The sequence below is a fragment of the Chelonoidis abingdonii genome, chromosome 23, assembly GCF_003597395.2.
Source record: "Chelonoidis abingdonii isolate Lonesome George chromosome 23, CheloAbing_2.0, whole genome shotgun sequence".
NCBI lineage: Eukaryota > Metazoa > Chordata > Testudines > Testudinidae > Chelonoidis > Chelonoidis abingdonii.
This window is the reverse complement of record NC_133791.1, coordinates 7,575,624-7,591,602: the sequence shown is the minus strand read 5'-3', so window position 1 is coordinate 7,591,602 and position 15,979 is coordinate 7,575,624. Positions and strand designations below refer to the sequence as shown.

The window sequence follows — 15,979 nt, the reverse complement described above, 5'->3', positions numbered from 1 at the left end:
CTAAGCAGCTCCACAACGATGAACCAGTTTGTGCAAATGGCAGTGGGGATGAAACTGCGAGGAAAGCGATTTCAGCCTCCGAGGGTTTAGAACAAACAAGCTGACCAATAATCAGAGAGGCAGCAGCCCTAGCGCATGAGGCATTGGACTAGGACTCAGGAGACCTTGGCTCTGGTCCCTGTTCTGCTTTGTGACCTTGGGTGAGAACTTTCCCCTCCTTGTTCTCTGTTTCCACCCCCTTTCCCCCCCCGCCCCCAACCCGTGTCTGTCTTGGCTATTCTAAGTGTAAGCTCCTCATCTGTCTCTCACTTCTACGTCCGCATCCAGCGCCTAGCACAACAGGGATGGTGGCTGGGGCTCTGTGTGCTACTGGCAAACAAATGGTAAATGCCAACTAGAAAATGTCCGTTCAATTCACCCTCTGCATCCTCCACCCAGAGACTCTCACCCATGTTCTACTGAACCTGCCAGCTTCTGATCAGCTCATTCCCCTCCCCTCCCCTCCCCTCCCTGCCCCCAAACACCCGAATGACTGGTCTGTACAAGACCTTTCTTTATTTGAACATTGCACTGAGCTACCTATTATCAAAACCCCTGGCTCAGGAAAGACAGATTATTCTGTAGCGGCTCCATTGCTGTATGGCAGGACAAGGCAGCAGAGATCAGCTCAGGATTCTAATCCTTACAGATGGGAAGAAAAGAAAGGCCGCCTGTTATTTACACTGCCTCCCTGGCTGATTTCTGCCATCGTTGCTGTCAGCGAGCATGGGAGCAGAGACACACAGTGCACATGCAAACACACCCTGACGTGCACCCCTTCAACAACCCAAACGGGGCACTCACAAAATATTATTTATCTTGCAGTAGGGCCTCAAGGCACCAAGTGGGGTCTAGGGCCCCACAGTGCTAGGTGCTCTCCAAACACAGCGAGAGTATCCCTGCTCCGAACAGCCAGAGCGTGGGAGGGGGAAATGGAGGCACAGACTAGGGAAGTGTTTCGCCTGAGGTCACAGAGCAGGGTGGTGGTGGCAGCTCTCGTCTTAGAGCACAGATTTCCTGAGTTTTAGGCCAGTGCACTAGGCTGCATCCCCAACATTTACTGTGGCCAAATTTATGACACTTGAGAACCCTGGACTTTGAAAGGGGTTTCTTCCCTTGTTCACTTTTCTGCTTATGCACACGCATGAACCCGGTGTATATATGCATAAATACTTCTACTCCATTCCATCTGCCCTACTAATTTCAATGGAAAGTCAACAAAGTGACAGCTGCTGCCTAACGTTTTGCTAGGGATCCTTGAGTTACTGTGCTACACAGTGGTGCTAGGGGAAATTCTGCTGGCGGAGGATCTGCTTATGTCTACTAATTGAATGCAACGTAAAACAATTACTGAAGATCCAACAGCACCTATCATTAGGCAAGGTATGATCTTTATATCACGGCCCGATTCCAGCCTGGGTTGTTACATGCTGCCTAGCAGAAATTCCCCTTGAAGGTTCAGCTGCAGGGAAGATTCTTCCAACCTTACTTTTTGCGCTGCTGTTAATGCGCAGTAATGCTCTGTGAAGCAGAGATGGCTGCATTTCAGCATTGGGGAAGTGAATCTTATTCTTTGAAAATCACTTGGGACTGTTCAGGTTTCCTTTCTGGAGAATTGTGGGTTACAGAAAGTGCCTGAGGTGAGTTGCACCTGTCCATTTTGCAGGTGAAAAAAAAAGCATATTTACCAGTAACTGCTGCTGTCGTTTATCGTTTTGCATCAATATGGGAACTGACAATGTTCACACTGAACAGGGACACAAGGAATGCTCCCTTTTTAGATCCCGTATTACAAACTGAAGACCAGGTGCACTAAGTCTCTCTGAAGCACTGCTACCTAGAGCATATTTGCTCTTCAGCAGGATTCAGCCTCTCACATGAATACCTAAAGCCAGGGGCCCTCTACTAACAGACACACCTTCTCCACTGTGGTTGGCTAGATCAGGCAGAGGAAGGGAAGAGCCTCAGTGGGTTTATGGCATTACGAACTTTGCAAAAGAACTTCTGGGGAATTCACAAAAATAAAACCTCATCCATGAACCATTTTTTCTTGTCCTGGAAAATTCCAAGAGCTCATCAAAATTTAAAATGACAACCGAAGAGGGGTTGCCTAGCTCACGGGTTCTCAACTCAGGGGTCGCAATCCCCCAGAGAGGGCAGCAAACAGGTGTCAGGGAGTTTTCCCCATCTTGCCCTTTCCGTAATGCTAAGTGGGAAGATGTCCCAGTCTGGTCCTGGCTGGATGGCAAGGAAGGGTTGGGAGTGGTTTTGGTAGGGAAAAGGTTGGGAACCACTGGCTTAGATAACAGGAACACTATGCTATGTGCTAAAGGTAGAAGAAGGCCCTGAATGCCAGCTTGACAAGAGTGGGTGTCCTCTCCATGGAATACAGTTAGAATTTCCCTCTCCCCACTCTTCTCCATTAGTCACATTCCCTCTGGGTGTTTTCCACCTTAATTTACCCTTTGCTCCTGTTTCACCCACTACTCCCAGTGGATTTTCTATTGCTTGCCTTCTTGTTTCGTAGTGGAACAAAAACTCTCTAACACTTGACCTCCTAACCCCACAATGATAAAGCATTAGGCAAAAGCAGTTTGCCGTCCCAGTTGGGCCTTACCCTGATGTGCCAGAGGCTGAGACTCCCCTATGTCTCATTAGCACCTTCTCCTGCTATGCATTTGCTTGAAATTAAAAAAAAGTAACAAGCTGTTCAATTCCTCCCCTTCATGCAACACTTGGGGATGCCCCTCCCCCTTTGGCAGGGAAAGGAAATTAATCATTTCGTTTAAACAAAAGGAAGGACTTGGGAACATAATGGGAGGTTGTGGAATCTCCATCATTGGGGATTTTTAAGAGCAGGTTAGAGAAACACCTGTCAGGGATGGTCTGGATAATACTTAGTTTCGCCATGAGTGCAGGGGACTGGATAGATGACCTCTTGATTCTATAATGGGGCATTTTTTCAGTGTAGCTTGGTGAGCTGATGGCACTGTACATGTGCTTAAACAAGTGGGGCTTTGCACTGCAGTGTAATTAACGCCCCTGGAACAAAGCCAAAAGGTCCTCAGAGCACTAAAGAGGACACTTCCCCCACACCCTAGTGAATTACTGGAGCTGTAATTTTGGCCTCCTTATAACAAGTCTCTGCATGGCCAGATCAAAGACTTCGTATATTGCCTTATTCCCATAGCAGCTGAAGAGGGGCTTGGCCATTATTTCACAGTGACGAGTGACACACACAGCTCCTGTCCCTGAATTTGGCCGTGGACCCTCATCCTATTGTCTGTTCCACAGCCGTACGCCCCTCATCCTTTCATTCCAGCAGGCAGAGATGGCCAGAAGGCTCACGGAAAGGATGGCTCTGCTGACACACGAGTTGCATTGTGAAGGGGCTTCAAAAATCAATCTCACTAATCAGAGCAGTGCTGGATTATTTTTTTTACCCAGTGAGACGAATCATTGCAAATTACACCTGCCTTTTAATCTTAATTAAATGCCAGAGAAGAAGCTGTAATGAGCTGACAAGCCCGGATGGTTGCCTTCAATTAGAAATAAGGCACTGTTCTTGTTTGAAGCACATTCCTTCACATCACCAGGGCCTTGCTCATGCATCCAGCGTGCTACAGGGAACAGAACAGACTACTGTGCAGAACAGCCATTTACACAGCTGGATAAGTGATCTGCCGTTTAGCAATATCGGCAGAACCAAGACAGGGCTGAAAGGAGGAGTTTCCATGCATAGGGAAAGGTGTGGGCTAGCGGTCAGAACACAGGGCCAGCAGCCAGGAACTTCTGCATTTCAAACACACATACACACTCAGTGATGTACACGATTGTCTTAGGCCAGCCAGTGAAGGTTTGATCCTACTCCCTCTGAAGTCCGCTGCAAAACTCACATAGCCTTCAGTAGTGGAGACTCAGGCCCTCAAATGCCTCACCTCTGTGCCCTCATTAAAACAAGGGTGATCACTCCAATTTACTTGCCTCCTCAGGGTTCTGGGAGGATTAATGAGTAATGAGCTAAGGGAGGTAAAGCCCTGTGAAGACGCGTAAACCCAATTTGAGTGCAAAGGGTTGTTATAGGAAAACTCAGTGTGTGAAGTAAACCCCATTAAGTGCAGCGATAGGCCACAGTTGCAAAATTCAGGTCCCAATGCCATCCAAGGTAGGAAATAGTGGAATGCAAAATACAGTGTCAGACTCATCCCTCCATTACCAGGAAAGGGTCAGAGATCTAATCAGATAACCAGAACAGCCCCAGTAACATTCGATAGGATGGAAACCCTCCTGCATCGGGGCATAAGCCAACTCCGACTAGTGGGCAGTCTATTCTTCTAGAATCTTGGGGACCTTCCCCTGACAGATGGTGCTGGCCACTGTTGGAGACTAGGAACTGGAGTGCATGGAGCACATCTGAACTGGAGTACAGTTATTCTTTTGTTCCTATGGCACCATTCCAGCAATGGCGACCCACTTCATTCTTGTGGATACAGACTAACATGGCTACCCCTCTGATTCTTATCGGCATTTGTTATAAATTCTGCTCCCTTATTGGAAAAGTAAATAAAACAGCAGCAGAACTTTTCATTTCTCCATGGGTCCAATCCTGCCTATGCCCCCCAAAAAATCTGGGGTCCCTGATAAAGAGGTTGCCACTATCAAGAGAAGGAATGCCCAGCAAACTCAGGGCTGCTCTGTTTGATCACAAATCTCCCACCTGTGACTTAATGTCAAACAATGGCGACGAATCCAAAAACATCCCCAAAAGGGCTTTGTTTAGCTCCCTACAAATCACAGGCGAAAAAGCGCAGTGTACAAGGACACCTGACAAGATGCATCCCAGCACCTGTTAGACAGGTCAGGATCTATGGATCTCCCAGAGAATGGTGGGAAGCAGAGGTTAGCACCTCTCCTAATTAAAAAGGACACTTTCTCTTTGCAAATGTCAATTCTCACACTAGAAAACAAATGATTGTCATGGCAGCAAATGAACGATACTGAAGGGGAAAGAGGCTAAAGGCTGGAACCATGCAGCAAACACAACGGCCTCACGCAATCTCAGAGGGACAGGGCTATGCAATTGCGAGGAAAATGTAATGCTATTCACATGCGGCGCACCTTGGGGTACATAAACAGACCATGGAACAGGTCCTGCCTCTCTGTACAGATGGGATAATCTGGATGGCATAAAACCCAATTCCTTGTTCTGCCTTATTCAACCCTGACTCCAACCCTCACGAGAAGCCTCCAAGGAAAGTGATCAGACTTGACAGATAGTGCCTGCCATCCAGGAGGATCCAAAAGCACCTCACAGCCCAGTGAACACAGTCCATAAACACTCAACTCCTCTGAGGCTCAGCTCCACCGCCATGTGGCAGACACAACACTGCATGGAAGGTCTGTAGAAAAAGGAGATCAAGAATACCATCTGCAGCTGAAGTCACAGCCATCAGCATCTCAATGTGATCCTGCCAAGTTTGGCAAACTAGAGTAGTGCTGAAACAGGTCAGTACTTGGGTCGGTCAGTTTAGGAAAACCCAGGATGCTGTAGGAAGCAATTCAGAAGGTAATGCACTTCCCGCCCAGTCAGGAGTGAGTCTTTGTCCCAGCATGGCTCTTGGGGGCACTATGCTGCCAACGGTGTGACCTTTCAGATAAGCTGAAAGAACCCGAGGTTTTAGCAGCCACCAGTGGTTACTAAAGGTCCCGTGGCTTTTCACCACAGCATTACTACCTCTTGTTAAATGCTGATGGGATTCTCAGTACTGGACAAACATGGACCCTTCTGCCCCATGGAGCTTACAATGGACAAGAAAGTCAGACACAGGTAAACAGATTCATTAGGGGTATGTCGACACTGTATCTGGAAACAAGGCTTCCAGTCACCTTTGAGCTGAATTTGCTTTGAGTTCTGAGAGGTATTTGTCTCAATCTGAACCTCCAGGATTCAAACCCTGTATGGACTGAAGCCCACAAACCAAACAATTTGTCCAGAGCCTCCTAAACCTAAGCCGCCAGCTGCCTCACAGCTCTTCTCCACTTTCTGACCCAGACATTTAAACAGGCATTGACAAGTCTAGCAAACGTCCCCTCCAGACAGCAGCTGGGAGCACCGCCAACCTACCTCAGCATGCTGCATAGAGCAATGTCTATGGGGGAACAGCTCACTGCAGATCACAGAGATCAGGGGAAGGGGAAACATCCTCTGAGCTGAGCAGAGAACAAACATACCCTTTCTCTGCTCCCTCTCCCACTACAGCCTCAGCTGTAATAATACACATCTGCTCATGGGAGCCAAGGCCTAAAACACGCGCTCCCCCTACACTGGGCTAGCGAGTGAGAAAGGGGCACGGATGAACGGAAAAGGCAACATACATTGAAAACAGACACGCATGGGCCCCACAGAGTATTTTTAGCTCTTTGGTCAACAGCCCTTAGGGTCTAATCCACCCAGGAGCCAAACAAGCCCTGAAGCTCGCCAGCAGCTTGCAGGATTGAACCTTTGCTGGAAAGGACCTGACTGCATCCAACTCCTCCCGCCCTAGCAGGTATCTGTGCTGGAACCAAACAGCTGGAGGGAAAGACAGCACCAGGCATTCACACAGTATGTGACGAGCAAGGGATGAACAGACACACAGACAGGGAACTACATTTCGACCTAGAGAGCCAGATGACACTAGGTGGTTTTGGCCAAGTTTCCCTTTGAGATTTGGGATGTGAACCTCAATCTCAAAGCAACACTTGGGAGGCACAATCCACAGGGGCTGAAGCCGGCCAGATCAGCGACAGGAGCTCCAGGCAGAGAGGTTCTGCTGAGTTTCACGCAGCTCTGGCTAAAGCACTAGAGCAGCAGGCCCTGCATCTGATCAGGGCCAGGTGGGACCCGGATCCAGTCAGACCTCAAATGAGGGGCCCGCCAGGTTAGCAGTAGAGAGCAGCAAACAACGAAGAGAGATTCCAGCGAATTGTCAAACTCCACATACACCTTCTGTTTCTTTGGAGTGGAGCGTCGAGAAGAGACACAGAGCAGGCGAGTGGGGGTAAAGGAGGCCAAGAGGCCTGTCTCTTAAAACTTCCTTCTTATCGAGTTCAGACTGGCATATTTAATGCAGTCATTTCTAAAGAGATTGGGAGGGAGGGAGATAATAAACCAGCTTTAAACACACGTCGCCTTTTAACATTCTTCAAGTAACAACCTTTTGACCCAACATTGTTCGAACACATACCCCCTTTCCAGTGGTTTCCCAAAGGAATCTGCAGTCAGTACCATGTGAAGACAGCTCTCTGCTCCACCCGCCGTTTGAGGGACACTCATTCATTCTCCAAGCCACTAATGTGTTGGGTGGTTAAATAAACAGAAAGACACCTGCTGCCGACACAGTATTTATGCCCTTTTGGTCTTGTGTTTGGAGGCACTTGCAGATACTTTGGTAGGTGGGGCTGTGAGTTAAACCCACACAGGCTCAAGAGATGTCAGAGCAAAATATTCCAGAAGCAGGACAGTTTTAAGCTTGATGAGCCACAACACTTAACCCTGGATATGCCAAACATTGCTTCTCTGGCAAGTAATTAATAAGCTGACTCAGGTGTGTAGAGACCACAGGATGGAATTCTACAGTTTACACACTTACCTTGGATGTGCAAATGTTTCAAAACCATAATCGGTGGGCATGCATAATATGCACACCCACAGCAATGTAAACTATGGCTTCCTTACTACATATCTCAGGCTTTATCCAAACCCAACTAAGGACAATGGAAAGATCCCCACTGACTTCAATGGCCTTTGGATCAGGCCCTTAGTGTAAAATCTGTGGTCACATGGGACTTTACAGCTGGCACTTACGATGCCCATCACGGCCACACAGAACTTCATGCTCCTTCACACAACGGGCAGGGCTGTGCATACACAGGTTTACATGTCTTGGGCTGAGTCCACAGGCAGCACCAGCATCAAGTTTGATGAGATGCGTCAGTTACGCCACTCGGGTGTTGGAGGCAGGTAAGGAGTTCGGGGGAAATCTAAGATAGCACTGAAGGTGGTGTCCCGAGATAAACCAAGAGCTGAGAGTTGCACCAGGCTACCTAAATAGAATATGGTGCATACACACCCACGACCCCAGCGAAACACCAGTGGGACTGGGAGCCAAAGACTGACCTGGTGCAGTTAGTGCCAGCAGCCTTTTCTATACATGTATATAAAGAAAAAAAAAAAAAAGAGTGCTAGAACTGGTTGAAACAAAGGGAGCAAAATGATGAGACAAAAGGGGGTGGGAAATAGATGCATTTTCATCAAAAACAGAAATCTGGAAAATTCTGACCAGCTCTAAAATGCCCCTTGTCTCCACTGCAATATAAATAATAAGCAGAAGCAAAGCTGGGACCCGTCTTCTAAACGCTGGAGCCATCTGTGCAAATTTCAAAATAGGATTTCCCCCCACCCCCTTTCACTTCACTGGAGAGTGCTCAGGCTAACAGGGAAGTACAGGAGCTCCCTGCTCGGTAACATGCTTCCCTGTCCTTTATCACAGGGGGTCTCAACCTTTTCCTTTCCCCACCCCATGCTATAAAAACTCCACAGCCCACCTGTTCCATAACAACTGGCTTGCTGCATATAAAAGCCAGGGTTGCCGTTAAGGGGGTAGCAAGCCAGGCAACTGCCCGGGGCCCCATGCCATAGGTGCCCCACAAAGCTAAATTGCTCGGGCTTCGGCTTCAGCCCCAGGTGGCAGGGCCTCGACTTTCTGCCCTGGGCCCTAGTGAGCCTAATGCCGGCCCTAGCCGGTGGAGCCTTTGAAACAAGTTCACAGCCCCCCAGGGGCCTTGGACCCCTGCTTGAGAACTGCTGCTGCCAACTTTTTTAAAGGCACAGAAACCCAGAGCCACCTCTCTCAGAGGGGGGCGTTCCACAACGGGGCTCCAGAATGATGCCGTAGATGGATAAAAGGGACACAAGGCTTACCGTCTTCATGGCCTTCCCTGTTCCGCCGCCGGTGTCTCTCTCGCCTGTGGCTAACAACCGACTCCGTTCCTGTTTCGTTGTCCAGTCCATCTCGACTGCTGGCAGCATTCGGGCTGTGAGAGACAAGGGGGCAGAAGGCAGTCAAGGGTCACACACCACCTTACTAAAAACAAACCTGCCGATGCACTTAGTGTCCAGGAAGGGTGCTGGCTTCGCAGCCCCAGAGACTGAATACAGAGGACAGATACAACACAGAAAGCAGCAGTGCAAGCTTCCCACAGACTGCCCCATGAGGGCCCCACTGGAGCTGAGCTAGAGGACCAGGGGACAGATTGGTCTCCCTGCCTTGGGAATGCCCAGAAAGCATCATGCTTTCATTGAACAAAGCAGGCTCAGACCCTCTAGTTTAGATTGTGGTCCCAATGGTCTTGATGTTGGGATAAGAGAGGGGATTGTTTCCATGTGAATCTTAGCAGATCCGTGGCACGCTTTGGAGAGGCCAGCAGAAAGGCAGCTTTAACTGGTTACACATTCACACAGCAGCTGGAGACTCCAGTTCATGTTTCCACAGCGCCCTACCGGGAGCCTGACTCTCAGGGAGGCAGCACAAATGCACCTTGGGCCAGAGCCTAACTCAGGTGAGAAAACACCCCAGGGACTCTTGAGGAAAGAGTCGTCAGTTCTCACATATACTTCTACCTCTGAACACACAACCGCCCTCTCCCAATGCCCCTCAATATTCTCCACAGATCAAGGATCTAAGAAACATTCATAAGGGCGTCTGAGCTACGCCAGTAATGCTGACAGTCCAGTAGTGTGTTTCTCTGGAGAAGTAGCTATTGGGTCATTCTGAAAGGACTGCTGGACACTCGCTGTCCCTCTCAGGTATCCCTAGCGTAGCCATGTCTCCCTGCTGCAAAGCAGACACAATTCACCTGCTGCATGCACCCTCCGCTGTCGCTCACTATCCTGAGGCCTCAGTCACATGGTGCATGGGCCCCCAACCTTTACCCCCCGTTTGGAGTTAGCAGCTTGCCAAACGGCATAAACCACAACTGAGTACAGCCCCCTTTATGGCAGCCTTGTGGCCTAGGAAGACCCTGAGTCCCAGAATTCATTGCTGAGATACAGAGGAATGAAGGAAACAGCCTAGAGCATGCTGGGACTCACAGTCACTCCAGGCTGCAAAGCCACTTTAAAGAGGAGGCTGGTTGCCTGACAACACCATGTCATCCACCAATCCTTATGTTACCACAGGGACCACTGTTAGAATTCAGCAGCGCAGATTCCCTCCAAACCCTTACAGGGTACCGGCCCCAGGCACTGTATTGAGTCACGTTTTATTCCTCGCAGCCGACTTACCCTAGATCTTCCTCCTTCCTCCACCAGCCGGTAGTCTGGCACCCCCATCCATGCTGTGCCTTTTCCCTGCTGGTTCGAGGCACGAGGGAGAGAGCAGGGGAGTCAGGTTATGTTGGGTGAACAACGTCAGGGGGCAAGAGCAGAAAAGGGGCCAGCTGGGATTTAACCAAGCCAAAGCCCTGGGCAGCTGAGAGCCCTATGCTTCCCTCTTCTGCAACAGCGCCTCCAGGAGCCACCTGTCCACTCCAGCAATTTGCCAGTGCTCAGATTGTCAGTGCAAACGTTAGTATGTAAGTCAGGGAAGAATTCGGCCTCTAAGACTTAAGGCCACATTGTGAATTTAGACAAAACGGAGCAATACTGGCTCCCTACTCCCAGCCTTCAGGGGGCTGCTCCTCAATACAGCTAAGCAAGGTTGAGCATCACCCTTAGTTTAAATAACTATGCCAAACTGCAGCCTTTGCTAGCCAGTCACTCGGGCTGTAATACAGAGCACTGTGCATATAACCCTGTTTATGAGCAACCATCTGTTTCAAGACCACTGCTGAGGAAATGCCAAAGTGAAGCTGGTCTGAGCAGAGGGGATGTGCATCCCCCCACACAGCCTCCCCAAACAGCATTAGCTTGGCTGCATACTTCTCCCTTCAGGCTCAATGGGTTTTATGGCGCCCTGTCATTCTTACGTTTCATAAACAGCACCGGAGCACTCATGTGGAAGGCAATAAGAAAAGCCTCCCAGAGGCCATAGCTCATTTTAATGGACTGATTTGTGGAAATTGACCTGTAGCTCCTGAGAACGCCGACTGAACAGGATCTGATGTAGCAACGTGCCACTGTGCAGCTAGGGGCTGGAATGGCTTCCCTGAGAAAGGATCACACCCCCCACATTCCCCTCAGATACCCACCCATCAAACAAGCTGCCCCAGCTTGCAGACATGCTACGCAGCTGAGAGTTACACTTCATGTGCATCTCTGAGTAGTTCCTTTTATGGCCATCATTGCAATAGTATCCCAGCTCCACACAGCCATCAACAGGATTTATTCTTACGACAGCCACCCCAGGAGGTAAGAAAGTGCTATCACCCCCCTCTTATAGATGGGGAAGCGAGGCAGAGAGTCTAAAAGGTACGTCTGCACTTTGAGCTGGTAGTAAATTCCAGCTGAGGAGACGTACCCGCGCTAGCTAAAACTCCGGTTTGAGGAGACAAATTACCCCTAAGGGTAGATGGACCCCCAGAGACTTGCCCAGGTCACACAGGGTGCCCCTGGCATAGCCGGAAATCGAACCCAGGTCTTCAGAGTCTTGGTGGAGGGCCCTACCTGGCAGGTCTCCCCTTGCTTCCCTCAGATTGCTGCATTAGCATTTTGAGGTGCTTTTCATCAAAGGATCTCAAATGGAACAGCCTTGCTTCACCAACAGATAAAATAAGGAAAAGTAATTGCTAATTTGGGGGAGGGATCCAATTTTTGACACCCTACAGTAGGGTCTGAATTCCAGCAGCGCTGAAAACATGCAGCTCCCATTGATCTCAACAGGAGAAGGGGAGGGTGTCATCACTGCTGAAAATTAGGCCCTGATGCAGTATGTCTAAAGTTGAGCATGTAAGAATGGAGGCACCCAAAATCAGAGGCCATATTTTAAAACATGGGCTCAAAAGAAAGCCAGAAATACATCCCAGATCTCTCTCATCCCAGGTCCTTCTCTGAACCACAAAAACACCGTTGTTGCCACCAATGAGCCGAATGACAGTCCAGTAACATGAAATATTTGTTTTAGGGACCAAAAAAATGTTTTACAAAAAATTACACTAGTTACACCTCAGCAATACATGTTCCAGCACTGACTCACCACTTTGTCCCTATCAGAGACTGAATGGATCGCTCTGGTCAAGAGAGGATAACTTGCACGCAGAGAATGCAATAAAATGGATATAGTTAACGACACTATGACGTGCTCTATTGATTGCGTGGATTCAAAAGGCAAAACTGTTATAGGACTACTGTAGACCATCAAGGGAGCTGAACAGCGTATGTGTAATAAGCGTATAGAGGACTTAAAAGAGGGCTAAAAGTCAATTATATGGGCACCTTTTAACACTGATTTTCCTCCTTTTCCCAGGGGTTTCTGTTTTATGTTCCACACGATGGTGAACTGGGGTAAAACCATTAAATGGAACAGGTTCATCTTACTCAGCCACTCCATAGCAGCTTCCGGCTGAGGCTCTCAGACATTTTGCAAACACTAGTTAAGTCTCATAATCCCCATGTGGGATAGGTAAGTATTATCCTCATTTTACAGAGAGAAAAACTGAGTCAAAGTGAGGTTAAAGGATTTGTTTGTGACAATCAGGAACAGAACCCAGGGGTTTGTGCTCAAATCAAAAGACCATTTCCCATCCAAAACAAGAGGAAAGGATGTCTGAAATCCACCAGTCTGAGCCCAATGTTCTCTCCCTGGAATCACAGGGAACTGAACATGAAGGATATGCCCATCCAGCAATAGGTGACTCCTGCTCGGTGCTCCAAGGAGGCAGCAAAAACTCCTTTTAGCCCCCACCAATATGCCCCATGGGGAAGGGAATTAAGTCCCCAAATGAAATTTGGCCACCAGTTCAACCTCTACATGCACCAAAGGGGCTCAGAGAAGCACCCTAACATTTGGATACTTAGAGGAACAGAAAACTCTGCACCGTTTGAGTTTGCTCCTAACTACCATAGTACAGGGAGCCATGAGGTACAGTGGATAAAGCACTGGATTGGGACTCTGGAGATCTGAGTTCTATCCCAGTCCCGCCACTACCTCAAGAGAAGGGAAGGGATTTAATTGTTCTGTGCCTCCGTTTCTCAATCTGTGCATGAGAGATTATGTTTACCCAGCTGTGCACAGTTCTTTCAGACCAGGGGATGAAAGACGGGTAATGCAAAATACTTGCAATAATCTACAGAGGTGCCTCTCAGATCTCAGCAGTTATGCCACAGACCGGGACATATGTTGAGGAAAAGAGACTAAAGCAGCACCAAGCTCTGTAAAAACAGTGCATAAACTTAAAGCTGATCCTTGACAGCCAGAAATTGCTCAAGCAGCATATGCTGCGGAAGGAATCCCCCAGCTTCTCATTAAGGCTGAAGAAACGCAGGAGATACCCTACCAGTTTCACATGTGTGCATATCTCTATTGCTAGAATGAGCCAGGCATGTCAAACAGAAAGTGCAGGACAAGGGAATTCAAGAGACACAAGCACGCTGCTCGGCGCCGATGCTAGTTCTTTTCCGTAGGGGCTGTAAAAATTCTTTGCGGGGAAAGGCTGGTGCCTGAGTGGTCCTCTCTTTCCATATTGAGAAACCCAGGACAACAATCAAAGACTGCATCAAATCCTCCTCACTCAAACCCACATGGGGACAATTGAAAGCGAGCAGGAAACCCACAAGATCTCTATGGATTTTCCTCAGGGTAGAAATTCAGAAGCGACCATGCTAGCATCTTCCAAATCTGAGTAAATGGGCCCCCAATGCCACTTTGCCAAGGTGTTTTAGTCATGACCAACAGTTCCTCCTGCTGCTACAGTCCTGCACACCCACAGCTGTGCCACAATGCTTCAGTCCTGAGCCACAATCCCCCCGGGATGCTAGTCTGGGAACTGGATATTAATTATAACAATGTGACAGCTGTGTGGTCAAACAGACTCCCTTTGCTTGTGGCGTAAGCTGATGCAGGCATGCACCCCGTGTAAAACAGAACATGACAGACCTGCTGAAATTGCCTCCTGCAGCTGTGCACCACACACTTCCCTTTGATGAAGACGCTGCACTGAAGTATCCATCACATGCAGAAAGGGCCGACTTTAAGCCTATTCCACCAATTCCCCCAAATCAGGCCCCGTGCCTAAGAGGACCCCGCACCCAGTGAGAATCCCTTCCCTGGCTAAAGACGCCTTTTTAGTTTTTACTCACCTGGCGGCACTTCGAGTCTTTGGCAGCACTTTGGTGGTGGGTCCTTCGCTTGCTCTGGGTCTTGAGCAGTGGGTCCTTCAGTGCCGCCGAAGACCTGGAGCGAGTGAAGGACCCATTGCTGAAGTGCCGCCGAAGACTCAGAGCACCGCCCAGTGAGTACAAGCCCCAAGTCTTCTTTTACATGTGTGTGTTTTGGGTTTTTTTAAGTCATCCCTGCCGGGTCGCCGTCGAAACTGTTCAGATTGGGCCCCGCACTTCCCAAAGCCGGCCCTGCACGCAGAGACCCCGATTCAGGACAGGACTTAAGCACATGCTGAAGTCCCAAAGGCACTTAACCATGCCTGAAGCACTGTCCTGAACAGGAGTGCTTTTCTCTTTTGGGTCCACTTATCACAGGGGGGAAAGAAAGAGTCCCTTCCTCTCTAAACAAAGATGGGCATCAGCTGGTTTTCCAGGCCTTCATCAGTCAACCTCAGCAGCCCCATCTAGTGAGTGCAGGCAGTTAGCATGCATTGCTACACAGCTCACTGACGATCAGACACTCAAAAGTCTGCCTGAGAAATCTCTACCTTGGAACGGTGGCACTGCTGGTTTTCTCTCTTGCTGCTGGCCTGTCAGGTTTACTTGCGAACATGAAAGGAGCACGCCGTGGATGTGCGAGGGCAGGGATACTGGGCCAGGCCCTCCACTGGGGTAAATCAGCATTGCTCCATTGATGTGACTGGAGCGATGCCCATTTACACCCTCCGAGTAAGTGACCCCAGCTTGTAATGCCAGGTTCTGAGCAAAGCTCTGAAGTGATCATTTTCTAATCAGATTTGTATAGCTTCCGCTCCCACAGTATCCAAGCGCCTCACAATCTTTAGCATATTGCTCCTCACAGCCCCCCTGGGAAACTGGGCAGGGATACTGTCGTGCATTTGGTGAACACAGGCTATGCTAACAGGAGAGTGCTCAGAATAATTACTCCACCTCAATGAGAGGCGGAAGCTATGTTGGCGGGAGAACGTCTCCCGCAGACAGAGTATGGTGAGGACAGCACGCTAAGTCAATCTCACTTACGCTGCTGAGGGAGGTGGCTTTTTCACACCCGAGTGACGTAACTTAAATTGACGTAAGCAGTAGTATAGACAAGCCCTGCGGCACAGAAAGATTAAGTGACTTGCCCAAGATCACACAGGAAGTCTGTGGCAGAGCAGGGGATTGAGCCCAGGTCTCCTGAGTTGCAGACTACAGTTCTAACCACTGGACTGTCCTTCAGGCAGTTGAATTACCACCACAGAAAAGCAACGTGTTATTTGTGCCCTCACTGAGCTGCTGTGGTGCCAGGCAACCACAATCAAATACAATGAAAAGCATCAGAAAAAAAAGAAACCACACACAACTTTTTTGAATCCAGCCAAAAATAAATCCAAAGGCTGGGCTAGGACCAACCCCCCACAAAACCCTACAGCAACGGTGAAGCAGCTGGTGTGTTGTTTATCATTCTGACCAGTATTATCTCATTGTTGTGCTGCCTGCCAACCCATCTGTCAACATTAATCCATCTCCTCATCTTTTATTTGGAGCTAAGCTCTCTGGGGCACTAACTGTCTTTGCTCTGTGACTGTACAGCCCCTAGCACTGTGGGGTGCTGAACAGTCACAGAACAAACAAACAATCGGG

At 49.0% G+C, this 15,979-nt stretch overlaps 1 protein-coding gene across 10 annotated transcripts in view; it reads right to left on the bottom strand.

Moving 5' to 3' along the window:
* DVL1 (dishevelled segment polarity protein 1) overlaps positions 1 to 15,979 on the bottom strand; it is a 178,539-nt gene that overhangs the window by 59,932 nt on the left and 102,628 nt on the right. For all 10 annotated transcript variants that reach the window (XM_075060408.1, XM_075060409.1, XM_075060411.1 and 7 more), the window contains one exon: positions 9,002 to 9,114. In XM_075060408.1, the coding sequence (XP_074916509.1) occupies positions 9,002 to 9,114 (113 nt within the window). The remainder of the gene's footprint in view (positions 1 to 9,001; positions 9,115 to 15,979) is intronic.